This window comes from Vitis vinifera, chromosome 15 (assembly GCF_030704535.1).
Source record: "Vitis vinifera cultivar Pinot Noir 40024 chromosome 15, ASM3070453v1".
NCBI lineage: Eukaryota > Viridiplantae > Streptophyta > Magnoliopsida > Vitales > Vitaceae > Vitis > Vitis vinifera.
In genome coordinates, this window is record NC_081819.1 from 21,246,800 (window position 1) to 21,265,307 (window position 18,508).

General features: G+C 33.5%; 1 protein-coding gene across 1 annotated transcript; it reads left to right on the forward strand.

Annotated features, from left to right (window-relative positions):
• The first annotated feature begins 172 nt into the window (after positions 1 to 172).
• LOC100232897 (beclin-1-like protein) lies at positions 173 to 6,279 on the forward strand. Its single transcript, XM_002277334.4, has 10 exons — positions 173 to 425; positions 1,324 to 1,685; positions 1,830 to 2,000; positions 2,726 to 2,850; positions 3,034 to 3,082; positions 3,182 to 3,340; positions 3,816 to 3,901; positions 4,505 to 4,576; positions 4,898 to 5,047; positions 5,809 to 6,279. The coding sequence occupies exons 1-10, from the start codon at positions 278 to 280 to the stop codon at positions 6,053 to 6,055; spliced, it is 1,569 nt and encodes a 522-aa protein (XP_002277370.1). The 5' UTR covers positions 173 to 277; the 3' UTR covers positions 6,056 to 6,279.
• The last annotated feature ends 12,229 nt before the right edge of the window (positions 6,280 to 18,508 follow it).

Genomic DNA, 18,508 nt, shown 5'->3' on the forward strand with positions numbered 1-18,508 from the left:
CAAGTTGGTCCGTAGGGACAGGTTTCGGGCCTTAGATTAGGGACAATGGACCTTGTCCGAAATCGTCTCTCTAGCTTGAAAAGCCCATTTGAGGCCTGAATTTTCGGGCTTGGGCCGGGCCGCGGGACGAATTTACAACTTCTAATAATCTTTTCAAAGTCCGATTCAGATTGCTCCAATCCACCCGAAACAAACCCGGAGAAGAGCAAAACTTCAATAGAGCCGATTGTACGGCACATGCAAATCCTTGTGTGGAGAGTATACAGAGGAGAAGAAGATGATGGAGGATTCGGCCAATAAATCTCGGACCTTTCCGGTGGATCCGACTCTGCCGAGATGGGTCTGCCAGAACTGCCGCCACAACCTATGCATCGTCGGCGTCGACTCCTACGCCGACAAGTTCTACTCCGACTCCTCTCGCTCTGGTTAGGGTTTCATCTTTTTTATTCGTCTTCAGTATTTTTTTTTTTGTATTTGTGGTTTTTCGTTGCTGGAATTGTGGTTCTGAACTGAGTCTGAGTTACTTCTTGGAATCGTCCATGGAAAATCGCTTCTTTTGAGTTTTTTTTGCACTGAATTGTGTGGTGAATCAGTGCAATTATGATTCGTGCGAGTTTAGCTGTGAAATATTTCTGAAATCGGGTTTCCTTCTTTTATGCCCATTGAGAGAATTCAGACTCAATTCTGTGTTTGTAGTCGCCCTAAATACTATGAACGCATTAACTATGGATATATGATCGAAGGATTCTGAAATTGGATTTCCCTTTTTTACGATATTGAGACAATTTAGATCAATTTTGTGTTTTGTAGCTGCCCTAAAGAGATTGTGTTCATTAACAGTGGATTTATCTCAGATATGCGCCCCCAGACACGTGCTTGGACTTGTCTGTTGGAGGGGAGCAAACATTCTGAAATTGGGTTTTCCCCTTTTATGCATCTGGGGACAAATGAGACTCAGTTTTCTAGTTTTCCTAAAGACAATGTATGCATTAACTGTGGATTTGTTGATAGTTGGGTGTTAAACATGCGGTCAGTCAGTTTTTGTATTTTGGAGGGATGAACTTTTGCTAAAGCTGGGCCAACTCAGGTTTAATATAGAAATATTTGTTACCAATAGTAGGATAAGATGTATGGTGTAATTTCATCATCTTGATACGTAATTGTTGAGTATTTAACAATATGTCAATTTGGGATTTATCTTTGCTTTGATGTTGTGTAGTGTCAGCCAATAGAAACATAGTAACTTTTTGATGTGCACTCTATATTAAGTGAATTGGGTATGTGCATTAATTTTTTGTTTCGATTTGGAATGAGGGCATGCAGGAATGCAGGGATCTTTGATCCATGGGGCTGGCAGTGTGTTGGGTTCAACGCATATGGACCATTCATTTGTTGTGTTGCCAAAGCAGAGAAACCAGGCACAGGGGGTCCCTCCTCGTCCTCGAGGCGGAGCTGTCCAGCCTGATGTAAGCCAGTCTGGAAAGGCAATGGAAGAGTCTTTTGTGATGCTGCCTCCAGCACCTGCTTCAGTGTACAAGTGTGAGTCTGCAGCTGAGGGTTCTGGGACCCACTTACCATCGCCTGAAGGAGGTCCGAGTGGTCATTTACAGCCCAACAATTCTGGGTTTCACACAACTATAACTGTTCTGAAGCGTGCCTTTGATATTGCCACAACCCAGATACAGGTTTGATATATCTAATTTTGTTTTCTTAATGGCAAAGGAACTTTGATTTGGTTTCTGCAGTTGGCTCTAAAAGTTAGGTTCATCTGTTCTGTTAGGCTTGAGATATTAAAATTATGATCTCTTTCTCTATTTGCTATTTTCCAGGTTGAGCAACCTTTATGCCTTGAATGCATGAGGGTGCTGTCTGATAAACTTGACAAGGAGGTTGAAGATGTGAATAGGGACATCCAAGCATATGAAGCTTGTCTCCAACGTTTGGAGGGAGAGGCACGAGATGTTCTTAGTGAAGCTGATTTTCTCAAGGAGAAATTAAAGGTGCTTATCTGGAAACCAATTCTCATGAATGGGTCATTTTGTCAATTCTACTTTTGTTCTTTTATCAACCTTGTGGGGAATATGTATTTAACATCTCTTTTTTATTAAGAAATCCATATTTAAGATGGGCAAAAGCGGTTTGGTTCATAGACAAAAACTAGGTTTTGTAGAATGATAGAAATACTAAGTGACTTATTGCATCAGCAGCAGAGTTGTGATCCTGTTATGACAACACTAGTAGAAGGCGCATACACAATTCATTTACTTATTTTTACTTTATTGTCAATTCATGAAGTTTTCATTTCACTTTTTGCTTTGGGGAGAAACCAATAAGCAGGAGGCAATTTACCCTGAATTGAAGAGGATCCAGGGTTCGTCAATTACTCCCATGAAGACACTATTCAACTTTCCATGTAAAACATTCTCAAGTTTGCTATAAAGTTTATAATGCTATTGGATAAGAACTTGTTTATCACTTAGTGGTTTTCTTTATATTATTGTAGTGATCTGAACTTAATGAGTTGAAAATGCTAAGATGTATTCAATCTTACAAGGTGAAACAGTTCAAATTTGCCTTTGAGTAATGAAAAAGAACTCAGTTGAAAATAGTTCCATGCATTGATTTCTTGATTCCTTGTGTACCCATTAATATGGCTGAGATATCATACTGAACTTTTCCATCTGAGGACCAACATGTTAATTGCATGATCTTTGAGTGCATTTAGATTGAAGAAGAAGAACGGAAACTGGAAGCAGCTATTGAAGAAACTGAGAAACAGTGTGCCCAAGTAAATGCTGAAATGAAGGAATTAGAGTTAAAATCTAGCCGCTTTAAAGAATTGGAGGAGAGGTATGTTTTTCCCCATGATAATATTTGGTTAACTAAATTCCATATTTTAATGGTTCCTGACAAGCTATTTTGTTAACAAATCTGTTTTTAAGAATTTTATTCACTTGGAGCTCTCTCTCTTTCACTCTGTGTGTGTGTGAAGTTGTTCATCGGTAATTGTATAGTGAGCTTCATGTGTATCAGGTACTGGCACGAGTTCAACAATTTCCAGTTTCAGTTGACTTCACATCAGGTATGTTGCTGGTATATAAACCGTTGCTGCTCTTTTTAGTAGTTTTACTGCTTTGTCTATGAATCTTTCAATTGTTTACAAAGAGTTTTCTGTCAACAGGAAGAGAGAGATGCAATTCTGGCCAAGATTGAAGTGTCACAGGCACATCTAGAGTTGTTGAAGAGAACTAATGTACTGAATGATGCCTTCCCCATTTGGCATGATGGAGAATTTGGAACAATTAACAATTTTCGGCTTGGACGACTTCCTAAAATTCCAGTAAGAAATCTTAGCCTCCAGTCTGTTTACTTTTGAGTGAGAGGATGTTGAATGAACATATCTTGTGCCCCCATCCCCTCCATGAACAGCATTGTGAGCCAATAGCTTATCTGGGTCATGATTTGCTAAGATATTATTATCTGTCAAATGGAGGTTGACTGTTGCTGTTTCTGTCAAAAATTTTATGTTAAAAATTAACCTTGGTAGATTTGATAACCCACTCCTTCAAGATATTGTGTTTTGGTTTATCTAGAAAAAGTAATGTTTGGTACAACATGCTGAGTAGTCTCTGAACAAGATATTTGGGATCTATGTGAATCATATTCTACAAAGATACTTTTTCCGTATTATATATCAGATGGCCTCTTACCCTTTTATGTCATCAACTAGTATACAGCTTATTTTAGAATACTTTCCTTGATATTGGAACTGAGGCACCGACTAAGAAGTTTATCTGTACTGTGGAAACATATAGGTTGAATGGGATGAGATAAATGCTGCCTGGGGCCAAGCTTGCCTTCTTCTCCATACAATGGTTCAATATTTCCGACCAAAGTTCCAGTATCCTTTGTAGTGAAACAACACATGTTTGAATGTATGTTTTCAATTAAATATTTGTGAAAATAGTCAATTCAGTTCTAAATAGAAGAATCATCCAATTGAAGGGGGAATTTCGATACTTAATCCTGTGTGAACATCCTCTTGGACATGTGCTGTTGAATAATACAGATCTTTCTTGTTTAGGTCCTAAGTGAGAAGATGAGTATGCTTTTTGAAGTTGAATGAAAAGCTAATGGCTCTTGATGTTTGTGACACTGACTATGGTGGAGTTATAATTATTTTTCTTAATTAGCAGTTTAGTTTATTTTCAGAGGTGCAATTGGGAAGAAAGAATCATTGGCTTATGTAGTAATAGTGTTACCATCCCCCTTTTCATATATTTACCCATTTAGCTTTAAAATTGAAACTTTCAAATATGGTTGTTTTAGTCATTTAAACTAATTGTTAAGGTTGTCGTTGTTCTTATTGTTAGAGAACATCTCAACTCAGAACCTCGTCCTTGCTCCTATAAGCTCCATTTTTAGGGAAGATATCTCGTTGGTATTTCTCACATTGTTCTTTGTGAAATGTTTTGTTGTATGTTCTTAATTTATTAACTTTCAGATACCGAATAAAAATAATTCCTATGGGAAGTTACCCTCGGATTACGGACAGCAACAACAGTACTTATGAACTGTAAGTATAGCCTGCTCCCTTGGTTCTAACTGGATTTGTCTTTTTAAATAGCATTTTAAATAATATGCAGCTTAGACTGTAATGGAGTGCAAGAAGCCTACCGTACTTGGTGCATGAATGGGGGATTTGATCCACTATTTGATATGTTCCAGGACATTTTAAGTGATTAGATGGGTATTACCATGCTATTTTATTCTTCTTGTCAGCAAACATGTGGGAGTGATACATGGAAAGTCCATGGTTTGATGTTTAGGTCATGCATCTGGCTCATTGTTCCCCAATTATATATTGGATCTTTTGATTGATTCAAGTATTTCTTAGGTTTGGTCCTGTGAACTTGTTTTGGAGCACACGCTATGACAAAGCAATGACGTTATTCTTGACATGCCTTAAGGACTTTGCTGATTTTGCCAATTCCAAGGATCAAGAGAACAACATTCCACCAGAGAAATGTTTCAAGCTGCCTTATAAGTAAGTTTCTTTTTAATCAGCCATAAACTATGCATTCCTTTGCATGTTCAATGAGAAATATTTTCATATTGAATTGTTGAAATGTGTATGCTCTTGATTAACTCATCTTTGTTGAATCAGTTCTAGGTTACACAGAGGTTAACAGTTGGAGAAAGAAAATTTGAGAATTTTTTGTGTATGACACTTGGACTACTCCCTACACTTGATGTTTACAATGAATATTGTCTTGCTTAGGTTGTTAAACCAATTTTAACGTTGCCACTTTTGTGAGATGTACTGCTATTCCATCCAGTCCTTCACTCTTCCATTCAAGGCAGAATTTAACTAATGTATTGAATCTAGATTTAAGTATTTACCAATATACTTCCATGATGGATGGATCTTAGATGTATCACCTTCAATGATCTAGGCACAACATACTCACCCTGTGTCCCATGTATTCATATTGATCTGGATCATCCCACTGCCATCCTCTAGGATTGGGAGTTTCCCTAGTGAGATGCAAATGATGGTATACCTATAAAAAATGTTAATAGAAGAACCACAAGTGATCGGTTTAAAAGAATTGGCCTGAGTAGTAATTCTTGCATTGATATCAGTATTTTAGATGTAAAACTGACAAATTTTGTCATGGTTTGGACTACTTAGAAGTTGGATAAAGAAAAAAATTAATTCATTATACATGTTATTCAACAAAAATAGATATTCTTGTCTCGTTGTGTGCTCTACATTGCTGTAATAATCCAAGACTGGTCTTGCAGGATTGAGAACGACAAAGTGGAAAACTACTCCATCACTCAGAGCTTCAACAAGCAGGAGAATTGGACCAAAGCTCTCAAATACACCCTCTGCAATTTGAAGTGGGCTCTTTATTGGTTTGTTGGAAATACAAATTTCCAGCCCCTTTCTGCAATGGTCTCGTCACCTGAAGTTTCAGCTGTAGGCTCTTTGTACACAAAACGCATTGCTGACTCCAAATCCGAAGCTCGGAACTCATCAAGCCCATGATACAGAAAAGTACATTGTGAGCAACACATTGATGTAAATAGAAAAAAACGTGAGTAACAGTTGTCTTGTGGATTCCATGTCTGTCTAAAGAAAAGAGTTGTCATTGGAGTCCATATTATTTGTCATGCTGTCTCATATTGTTTCTCTGGACCTTTCAGATGGTGAAAAACAGCAATTGTAGAGAATATACTCATTTTTCTTAATACATAGAAAGGTCATTTCTATTGGCTCTTTGTATTGTATGTTAAGGCAAGGAATGTTTTCTGTTCAGCCCCTTAATTAAACCTGGTTTTTATCAGCTTTTGATGCAAAATGATTGAATATTTGGTGAAGAATTTCTAACTAGATTGAGGATAAAATGATGGCTTAGCTGAGGATGAGACAAATTGAAGGAAGATCAAGTTTAGTCTGACTTCCACACAACAAAATTGGAACCACACAAAATGTTTCATTTTCACAATCAAATAGACCCCAAATCTGCTTGGTTTTTCAAGTCCAAAAATAGCAAAACAGGGGTAAGTGCATCAGTATTAATTAGGCAAATGAAATGAAGCCTTAGATTCAAATTCTGTTGGGCTGCAACTTGGACAACTTTGACGAGTTAATAAGAGGGTCAGGTTGGTGTGTGCAAAGTTTGAATGGGTTAGAGTCACTGTTTGGTTTACAAAGTTGTCTTCCTTCCTTTCTTATATCTTCACTTAATTTATTTTTTTTACTTATCATAAATTCTTTTTCTTAAATCTTATTTCTCTAAATAAATTTTAAAGCTTCAACTTTTCTTCATTTTTTACTTTTCATGAATCTTTTATCTAAAATTTATCTCTCTAAATAATTTAAAGATTTTTAAATATTTTTCTTTAACTTAACTTTTTCTACTGTCAATCTTTTTGTTAATTTTCTTTCACAATTAAGGACTTAAGGTCTTCATTTTATATATTTTTAAAATTTTAAATTTCTGAAATGGTGATAATGAATAAGTGAATATATATATATATATATATATAAACTAAATTAAATTATTTAAAATTATTTCATTTTTCAAATTCTATTTAACATATTATTAAAAATATAAAAACAGGATAATATCCTTATTAATAAGTTTTTTATATATATTTTATGTAGTAACTAAATATAAAGGAAATGTAAATTTGTAAACAAAATTATTAACATTTACAAACATAATAAATACATCCAAATATTTTCATTTCTTTTATATCTTAAATAAATAAAAATTACATTTTAGTATTGAAAGTGTGACAAATGTGCAGTATGACTTATTTTATTATTTTTGGGGTTTTTTCAACATATATTTGAGTTTTGATGATTAATTTTTATTTTATTGATACCTTTTTTTATCAAATTTCTTAATATAACTATAAAATCTAATTAATGATATTAAATTTCATCCTTGGTTCCTATTGAGAATTCACAGCTTCTTTACTAGTCATCCAATTGAGAGCATGTATCCCATCATTGAAGCGAGAGGTGGAAATAATAGATTGATATAAATGTGTTTGTTTCCCGAGATAATAAAAAATAAAATTAAGAAATATGGAATAAAGTGTGGATATAAATGTTTGTTCGAAATAAAATTACGGTCACAATAAAATGGTTCTTTCGAATACCCACCCCACCCCGAATAGAATGAGTTTAAAATAAAGATAAATAAGTTTATAGTAAATTTGTAAAAAAATTTTAAACCCAAGACAAGTCCAGACCCGAAGGTGACTTTATTTTATTTTATATCGCCTAAATCATGTATAAGGTCAAATGGAAAAGTATTCTAGCTTTTTTAAAACTTTTTTAACATATATAAAATATCACTTTCCATAAAAACAAATTTTAGATATTTATAATATTTAGTTATTTATAAATTGTGTTTAATTTTTATAAAATTTAAAATTTAAATTGGGCAAGTGAGAATTTCCTATACCTACTGCATTGGGATCATGATGGAACGATTAGAAGACATTATTCACTCCATCCTTCCCAGAAGTTGACGCCACCCCCGCTTTGGATTTTGCCTAAGTTTGTATGTAACCATATTTCTTCTTGAAAGTAAATACATTACTTATATTACTCTGTAATTTATTTTTTCAATTACGTAATCCTTCTTTTTTTTCTTCACTTCAATATATTAATAATGATGTTTAAAAATTATAAACCAGTAATTATACTTTTTTGTTAAAATATTATAAGCCACTCCTAATAGCTATTACAAAATAGCAAACAATAAGAAAAAAAAAAAACAGAATAAGAACACATAGATTTATTTGAGGAAAAATCACAAAGAAAATTCATTATATAAAAAATAGATACAAAAAAAGGAGAGATACGAACCCTAAAGGGAAAAAAATCAAGAAGGAAATTCACTATATCAAAAATAGATAAAAAAAAATGATAAAATTCACTATATCAAAAATAGATACAAAAAAGAGAGAGATACGAAGGATTACCACATAGAACCCATACTCATAATTTTAGTAATTGGGATCACCAAACTCTAACAATAGCCAACATTTGTTATATAATTTTTTTTCAATTTTTTTTTTTTTTTTGGCTTTAATTAGATTACCTTTGAATTGACTTAGAAAAAAAAACATTATTAATTCATTGAAAATTAATGAAAATATTTAATAATAAATCATGCTCTTAAAAATTTTAAATAAAAATTGAAACTTATTGTGTCTGTTGTATTGAATATATTTTTATAATTTAACTTTTTATGTCCTTCTAATAAATACCTAAATTTAATAATCCTGAATTTTTATTCTAAAAAAAATAAATAAAAGGTTATTTGCATAAAATCACATCAACCCACTAGACACAAATCAGCCTCCATAACACCCCAAAATAAGCTTTAGGGGTAAAATAGTAAATTAAAAATTAATTAATTAATTAAACTCATTAAAGTAAAAGAGTCATTTTACAATTAATAATCCTTGGTATAAATTAAAATTTTCTCTTGTCTTCTTTATTTAGAAAACTCTATTAACAAAAAAAATAAGAGAATTGAAGAACGTAAAGTTAAAAGTTTGAAGGTCTAAAGTTTAAAATTCAATTTTTTTTCAAATAAGATTGTAATCCTAAATTAATATATTATATTCATTAGATAGTTTTAAACACATTAAATATTTTTTAGAAAATTTTAATTTAGATTAGGGTTAGTTTAGTTAATTTATTTTAAGATCAAAAAATTGAAATTATGAATATAGGTTGTTTCATTAATAAAAATAGGAAAATTCGAAATTTGATTAAATGAATAGATCTAAACAATGAAATATTAAAAATCAAATGAGTAAATAAATATATAATTATATGTGGCTTAAAGGATTGAAAAATAATAAGAAGAAGAATTGCATGTTTCTAGATTTTGAATTTGAGACACTATGGTGGGGCGAAAAAAAAAAATATTAATATGTGACCATGAGAGGCAAAAGGTGGTAGTAGAATAAATTAAAATAATAATAATGAGTAGAGTTGGTGGGGGTTGTTGGAGTTGTTAAAAGTTCACGAGGTATTTTGTTAAGTAAGAGGGGACATTGGGATTAATAATAATAATAATAGTAAGAATTATGTGATTTTGATGCTTGTGAGTGACGCACAATAGGATTGTTTGGATGTTACGGGATATCGAAAAATAGAGTAATAATAATAGTAATTGTTTTTAATAAAAGTTTTAATTTAGTTTAAGATACAAAAGAAATAAATGGTTAGAATAAGATTTGGAAGAAATATGAGTTTATAAAAAATTTGGAAATTCACTAAATTATATTATTATTGTTTAAGAAATTGAAAATAATATTGGGTAGTAATAATATTAGCATGAGAAATTAATTAGGATCCCTAATACACAACAAAATATTTTTAGGATTGTCAATTTTTACCTTTAGATAATTGTGTATGATATTATATTAGGTGATGAGTAAATTCATCAAGCTAAATACTTTGAGTTTTTGATTGCTTCTTCAAGATAAGGAAAATTAATGCAAATTTTTATAAAAGAAAATATTTTATTTTTATATTGTATTTTGAAATGTGTAAAAATTTTATTTTTATCTTTACGCATTGATCAAATATATGTTTTGTATAAAAAGTATACTTGAGAATTTTCTTCGTTTATGAAAAAAATGAAAAATTAACGAGATATGATGTTTTGTTTTATAAGTTTGAATTAATGAAATAAAGTATTTTACTCTAGTTTATATGATCCTAGTCAACATATTATAATTATTGACATTTTCGGCTCTAGTCAACGGGTTATAATAGTTGACCTTATAACCCTAATCAACGGGTATAATTGTTGACATTTGGTTTTGTTCACCTTAACTAGAACAAATTTGAAACCAACTACTCATTTGTAAAGTCCCACCTAATTGCGTACTATTTGTTATTTGATAACCAGAGTAAAGATATTATGAATGTATTTTATTTGATTTTGATAAAAAGTTGTTTTGAAATGGATATGAAAAAGTTTTGTTGAAAAGTTTGAATGTATTAGTATTTTAAACTAAATTTTTTTTATGAAAATAAGTACATATTATATCTCCTATTTGTAAACATAATTGAAAATGTTTGATCCATGAACCTATAATAATATTCTTTATTGGGCTTTGAACTCATTCCTCTTTGTTGATAATCTTTCAAGTAACCTCAGTTCAAGCAATGAGTGATTGTTAGGAGGAAAATTTGGCTTTATTAGGACATTTGCTTAAACTCTCTTTATTTTGGACATTGTTTAGATGTTAAAACTTAATTTCTCCTTTGAATTATTTTAAGACTGGAGTTATTTGGACAATAACACTTTGATTGAAGTATTAGTCTTTTTAAAGTTGATACATGGAGATTTTAGAATTTTGTCCTATTACTCTGAATAGGAATTTGAGAATTGATAAATTTCTAGTTATAGTACGAATGTTTGTGTTGTTTCCACTTTGAGCCTTTGGGCTTGAGGTACGAAATGACCGTCATGCCCTTGGAGTGAGTTTTAGGGTGTGACATCCTTCTTCTTTTATAAAAGATTGTTTTTAATTTAAAATTCCAAACTAATACGCAAAAATTAAAATTTATTATATAATTTATTAAAAAGCATGTATTGAATTATCATTAAATTAAGTAAATAAAATAAAATTAAAGGATTTCAAATGGTTTCTATACAATAAAAAATAAACATTTGTATGGGAAAGAGAAAGAGAGACTTGGGTTTAGAAGTTTGTTGTAATGGAAATATTAAAATAAATAAATAAAAATACTTTAGAACCTTGCTCACTCAATTTCTCACATATATCATAAACAAATCTCATTTTCAAACTAGCACAATCTTCCACTTTCTTTTTCTACTCAAATTTGGGTTTCACTTTTCATATATTCCATTTCCTCCCTAGACTCCATGAAATCATACTTGCAAGCCTCTTTGTGTGTTAGCAATTTTTGGATCACCTTTTGCTTGAACTTTTGTTATTTCTAAGTTGATCTTGATCAAACATTGCTAGAGGATATGATTGAGGAGATGGATAGAGCAATCAGTTGAACATAAACTATTGGAAGAGAGAGAGAAAGAGTGTGTGTAAAGAGTTTCTCTACCGATGAAGCCAAATTGACTCAATCGATTCCCCTCTGCCTTATCAAGTTGAACGATGTAAAGTATAGAAATGACCCCGATTTGAGGCATGGAACCTCTAGTAACCTATGTTTAACTTCACATGAAACCTTTTAGAGCAAGTTTAGAAAGAATTAAATCCAGGATTTTATCAAAATCAAGTAATCATCCATTTTAAAAAAAAATAAAATAAAATAGATATTTTAAAGTTCAAAGAATAATGATTTTGGAATATTATTAAGTGCATGAAAAGTTTTGGACTAAAGTGCACTGACAAGTAACAATCTTACAACAAGTCTTAAGTCACTCTAAGTCTTCAGGACAATCTAAATCTTCAAGGTGTTGATCTTTTTTCATGGTTGCTTAAGCTTTCCATAAAATTTCAAAGGTAAACATGAAATGATTAATTTCTCTAAGATTTTTACGAAATTTCTCCAAAATTTTGGCAAATTTTTTATTTTTCAAACCATGGTGGTTCCCAACTAACCCCATTGTCATCCTTAAATAAAATCACATTCCATCCTCACATCCAATGAAATAAGCTTTCAAAAAAAAAAAAATCCATTTCCTTTTAAATGCACTCTAATTATTTGAAAAGAAACATCCCACCATGTATATAGTTTTCCTCAAAAAAAAAAAAAAAAAAAAGGCTTTATAAATCATTTAAGTTTTCCAAAAAAACAAAAAATTATACATCATTGAAGTTTTTGAGATAATTAATATAAACCTAACAAAATCTTAGAAGGTAGTCATATTGATTTAATTGTATTTACCCCATGTATATTTAATTAATACTAAGTTCCTCTTAGTGATCAAAATTTAGTTTCCCATTTGTAGGTCTTCCAAGGAGTGCAAAGTACGGATTGATAATAGGCATTGGAATACTTGGGCTCTTATGCCTTATTGGGCTTTCATGTTGCATCTGCGGCCGAATCCAGACTTATGCACGACGGTGCCACCTCTCGAATACCAACTTTGCAATCTCGATCGAGCCCCTGCCCGCCGTGGTTGTGATGGGCCTCAATGGGCCGACCATCGAATCTTACCCGAAAATAGTGTTGGGTCAAAGTATGCACCTGCCCAAGCCCAGTGATGGCACTTGCCCAATTTGTCTGTCCGAGTACTAGCTACTTTATGTCTGAATTACACGTACGAGATATACTGCAGAAGCAGCAGTTAAACACAAGTTTAATCCATTGTCCATTTTATATAAACAGAAAACCATTTCCCCTATCTCTTTCACTTTCCTAAGAAAATTGCAAGAAAGACGATTGAGTTTTTTTCTAGTTCCTTGAACAAGAAATTGCAGTTTTCTAACTTTGAAGAATCAATTTCTGGCTCATGATTGTGGGCCTTTTTTCTGTCATCAATTCGGTATTTTTTTTTAAAAAAAAATTATTCTCTTTGTTTAAAAAGAAGATTCAAGGCTATTTCTTTAACCCTCTCTCATTTTTTTTCCTCCAGAAGTTTAATTCAGGCTTGCTAGCTTTGAAGTTGGGTGTTGTAGGGACCCCTCCCCCTAACGACACGTGGCGCATTCGCTGTCCAGAGCGACTCCATCCGGACTCCCCAAAGAGGGACACGTGGCGCGCTCCCCTATCTGAACTCCCTCAGGGAGAAGCACACAACACTCACGAGCATCACATCTGGACGATAGCATGTCCTATCCGGATATGTTGTCCGGATCATTGACTAAAGTAAGCAAGTCTTACTACGTCATTCCGACAACCTGCCAAGGCCCACGTTCCGCCACCTGCAGAGCAAAAAGACAGGAATGATGGCAAGTCACCTCCCACGATCTCTGACAGCCGCGTCGCCTCCTACGATCTCTGACAACCATTCGTAGGGTGATGATGGCCCTGCCACCACCTAGAGGCATCATGACAAGCCAAAAAGTCTCCCTACCATTAAAGAGGGAGACAGAGTTTCTGATACTATATATAAGGACCTTCACACAAGGAGGAAGGTAAGCTTGTTATACCTAGTAAAAGGCCAACTAATTAATCTCTCTAACCATGGCTAACAAAACCATCAGAGGGTGTGTCCAGACACCCTGTCCAGACATCTTTTGCAGGGACAGCTGAACCAGAACTCTATATTGGTTGAAAGCGTGCGTCCACTTGGCAGCTGCGTGGATCATCGGGACGCAAGGCCTCAACAGGTGCTACATCTTCTTCTTAGTCCTCGATCATCACCAACCAAATACGAATCTCTCAATTATTTCTTTAGTTTTCTTGCATTTCCCTAAAAATGAACATAAATTGATCACTCTTTTCTCTCATCTCTTAATCGTTTCTTTAGCTTTCTGCATTTTCCTGAAAAAGAACATAAACTAATCACTCTTTTCTCTCATCTCTCAATCGTTTCTTTAGTTTTCTTGCATTTCCTTGAAAAAGAACATAAACTGATCATTTTTTTTTACTCACCAATAGAATGAAAGAAAAATCCATATATTGTGACTATTGTCACAAAGATATCAGGGTCAGCAACTACAAAGCACACCATAATACTAATCATGCAAGCCATCGTATAAAATGTGCAAAAAATGGTTGTATATTAAGGTTTGAGAACAAGTGCAACGTGCAGCTTCATATGGAAGAACAACATCCTTATTCCAAAAAAATGGTCTAAATTAGGTAATTCTATTTGACTTCACTCAAAAATTTATGAATCTTGCACATGTTCAATTGATAGCTAAGCATAGTTGTGAAATATGTGCCTAGGCTCCAGGCGGAGCAACGCCACCCTTTGGCGTCTCGCCTAAAGACAAGCGACGCCCCTTCACGAAGGCGTCACTTAGGCGTGACGCAATCCACAGGTGCGCCTTGATCCCCTACCTCCTTCTTCTCCTTCTCCCTCTCATTTTTTTTTTTCCTCTTCTTCTCCTTCTCTTTTTCTCCAGCGTCGGGTTGCAGAGGGCAAAGAGAAGCCCTAATTTCTTTTTGTCTTTTTCGGGACCAAAACGACATTGTTTGGTCTCTATTCTTTTAAAAGAGCATGGTCCATAACGATGTCATTTTGGCACTTTTTATTTTAAAAAAAACAGGCCAAAACAACGCCGTTTTGGAGTCCATTCTTGTAAAATAAAAAATAGGCCAAAATGACGCTATTTTGGCCCTGTTTTCCATTCCAGCCCCCTTTTTTGGTTGTTTTCAACCCAATAACTCTTCCAAAATTTGCCCTAACCTCAATCGTGCAATGAAGAAGTGAATAAGAGGAAAAATATGAGAAAAATAGTGTAAAATAGGAGAAAAATAGAGGAAAAATATATATAAATTAGGGTGCGCCTCACTTCACTAAACCGTGCGCCTTAGGTGCGCCTTGCACCTCAGACTCTAGTACTACTTTGTGTCTTGGTGCACCTTGAGCCTTTTAAAACTATGTAGCTAAGATGGGTAAGCATGTTATGTTGTGGAAATGTTCTTTTTTTTTTTTCTTTTTTTATAACAATCTTTGGTGCATATTTGATGGCGCTTGAAAGCTTTTTAAAAGAACAAGATAGTGTTAAAAGCGTCATTGTAAATCATTATTATTTTTTGTACTATTCTATTAGATCTAATTGTCCAAGAAAATGAAGAATATCTTAATTGTTTCTTTAGTTTTCTTGCATTTCCCTGAAAATGAACATAAACTGATCACTCTTTTCTCTCATCTCTTAATCGTTTCTTTAGTTTTCTTGCATTTTTGAAAAAGAACATAAATTGATCACTCTTTTCTCTCATCTTTTAATCGTTTCTTTAGTTTTCTTGCATTTTCCTGAAAAAGAACATAAATTGATCATTCTTTTATCTCACCCAACAGAATGAAAGAAAAATCCATATATTGTGACTATTGTCACGAAGATATCAAGGTCAACAACTACAAAGCACACCATAATACTAATCATGCAAGCCATCGTATAAAATGTGGAGAAAATGGTTGTATATTAAGGTTTGAGAACAAGTGCGACGTGCAGCTTCATATGGAGAAACGACACCCTTATTCCATAAAGAGGGCCTAAATTAAGTAATTTTATTTGACTTTACTAAAAAATTTATGAATCTTGCACATGTTCAATAGATAGCTAAGAATAGTTGTGAAAGGCACGCCTAAGCTCCAGGTGGAGCAATGCCACCCTTTGGTGCCTCGCTTGAAGGTAAACGACTCTCATTCACGAAGGCGTCGCTTAGGCGTGCAAGGTGCGACACGATCCACAAGTGCGCTTCAATCCCCTACCTCCTTCTTCTCTTTTTTTTTTTTTTTTTTTTTTTTCTTCTTCTTTTTTTCCTTCTTTTCTTCTCCAGCGTCAAGTTGTAGAGGCCAAAGAGAAGCTCTAATTTCTTTTTTTCTTTTTTGGGACCAAAACGACGTCGTTTGGTCCCTATTCTTTTAAAAGTGCAGGGTCCAAAACGATGTCATTTTGGCCCCTTTTATTTTTAAAAAAATAGGCCAAAATGACGTCATTTGGGAGCCTGTTCTTTTAAAATAAAAAATAGGCTAAAATGACGCCGTTTTGGCCCTATTTTCCATTCCAACCCCCTTTCTTGGTTGTTTTCAACCCAACAAATTTTCCAAATTTTGTCCTAACCTCAGTCGTGCAGTGGACAAGTGAAGAAGACGAAGAATAAGAGAAAAAATATGAGAAAAATAGCGAAAAAATAGGAGAAAAATAGAGATATATATATATATACATAAATTAGGGTGCGCTTCACTTCACTAAAGCGTGCGTTTTAGGTGCGCCTTGCGCCTCAAACTCCAGTACTACTTTATGTCTTGGTGCACCTTGAGCCTTTTAAAACTATGTAGCTAAGATGGGTAAGCATATTATGTTGTGGAAATGTTCTTTTTTTTCTATTTTTATAACAATCTTTGGTGCATATTTGATGGTGCTTGAAAGCTTTTTAAAAAGAACAAGATAATGTTAAAAGCGCTATTGTAAATCATTATTATTTTTTGTATTATTCCATTAGTTGTCCAAGAAAATGAAGAATATCTTAATTGTTTCTTAATTGTTTCTTTAGTTATCTTGCATTTCCCTGAAAATGAACATAAATTGACCACTATTTTCTCTCATCTCTTTATCGTTTCTTTAGTTTTCTTGCAATTTCCTGAAAAAGAACATAAACTGATCACTCTTTTCTCTCATCTCTTAATTGTTTCTTTAGTTTTCTTGCATTTCCCTAAAAAAGAACATAAACTGATCATTCTTTTCTCTCACCTAACAGAATGAAAGAAAAATCCATATATTGTGACTATTGTCACGAAGATATCAAGGTCTGCAACTACAAAACGCACCATAATACTAATCATGCAAGTCATCGTATAAACTGTGGAAAAAATGGTTGTATATTAAGGTTTGAGAACAAGTGCGACGTGCAACTTCATATAGAAGAACGACACCCTTATTCCAGAAAGAGGGTCTAAATTAGGTAATTTTATTTGACTTTACTCAAAAATTTATGAATTTTGCACATGTTCAATTGATAGCTAAGCATAGTTGTGAAAGGCATGTCTAGGCTCCAGCCGGAGCGACACCACCCTTTGGCGCCTTTCCTGAAGGTAAGCGACGCCCCTTCACGAAGGCATCGCTTAGGCGCGCAAGGCGTGACGCAATCCACAGGTGTGCCTCGATCCACTACCTTCTTCTTCTCCTTTTTTTTTTTTCTTCTTTTTCTCTTTCTTTTCTTCTCTAGCGTCAGGTTGCAGAGGGCAAAAAAAATCTCTAATTTCTTTTTTTCTTTTTTGGGACCAAAACGACATCGTTTGGTCCCTATTCTTTTAAAAGAGCAAGGTCCAAAATGACGTCGTTTTGGAGCCTATTATTTTAAAATAAAAAATAAGTCAAAATGACACCGTTTTGGCTATGTTTTCCATTCCAACCCCCTTTTTGGTTGTTTTCAACTCGACAACTCTTCCAAATTTTGCCCTAGCCTCAGTAGTGTAGTGAAGAAAACGAAGAAGAAGAAAATGAAAAATATGAGAAAAATAGCGGAAAAAAATGAGAAAAATAGAGGAAAAAATATATATAAATTAGGGTACGCCTCACTTCACTAAAGCGTGCACTTTAGGTGCGCCTTGCGCCTCAGACTCCAGTACTACTTTGTGTCTTGGTGCACCTTGAGCCTTTTAAAACTATGTAGTTAAGATGGGTAAGCATGTTATGTTGTGGAAATGTTCTTTTTTTTTTCTTTTTTTATAACAATCTTTGGTGCATATTTGATGGCGCTTGAAAGCTTTTTAAAATAACAAGATAGTGTTAAAAGCGCCATTGTAAATCATTATTATTTTTTGTACTATTCTATTAGATCTAATTGTCCAAGAAAATGAAGAATATCTTAATTATTTCTTTAGTTTTCTTGCATTTCCCTGAAAATGAACATAAACTGATCACTCTTTTCTCTCATCTCTTAATCGTTTCTTTAGTTTTCTTGCATTTTTGAAAAAGAACATAAACTGATCACTCATTTCTCTCATCTCTTAATCGTTTCTTTAGTTTTCTTGCATTTCCCTGAAAAAGAACATAAATTGATCATTCTTTTATCTCACCCAACAGAATGAAAGAAAAATCCATATATTGTGACTATTGTCACGAAGATATCAAGGTCAACAACTACAAAGCACACCATAATATTAATCATGCAAGCCATCGTATAAAATGTGGAGAAAATGGTTGTATATTAAGGTTTGAGGACAAGTGTGACGTGCAGCTTCATATGGAGAAACGACACCCTTATTCCAGAAAGAGGGTCTAAATTAGGTAATTTTATTTGACTTCACTCAAAAATTTATGAATCTTGCACATGTTTAATTGATAGCTAAGAATAGTTGTGAAAGGCGCGCCTAGGCTCCAGACAGAGCGACACCACCCTTTGGCG

Coding starts and splice junctions, on each gene's coding strand:
- LOC100232897 (XM_002277334.4), top strand. CDS start 278: ATGATGGAGGATTCGGCCAATAAATCTCGGACCTTTCCGGTGGATCCG. Junction 426..1,323: donor CTCCGACTCCTCTCGCTCTG/GTTAGGGTTTCA, acceptor GAGGGCATGCAG/GAATGCAGGGATCTTTGATC. Junction 2,001..2,725: donor TTCTCAAGGAGAAATTAAAG/GTGCTTATCTGG, acceptor GAGTGCATTTAG/ATTGAAGAAGAAGAACGGAA.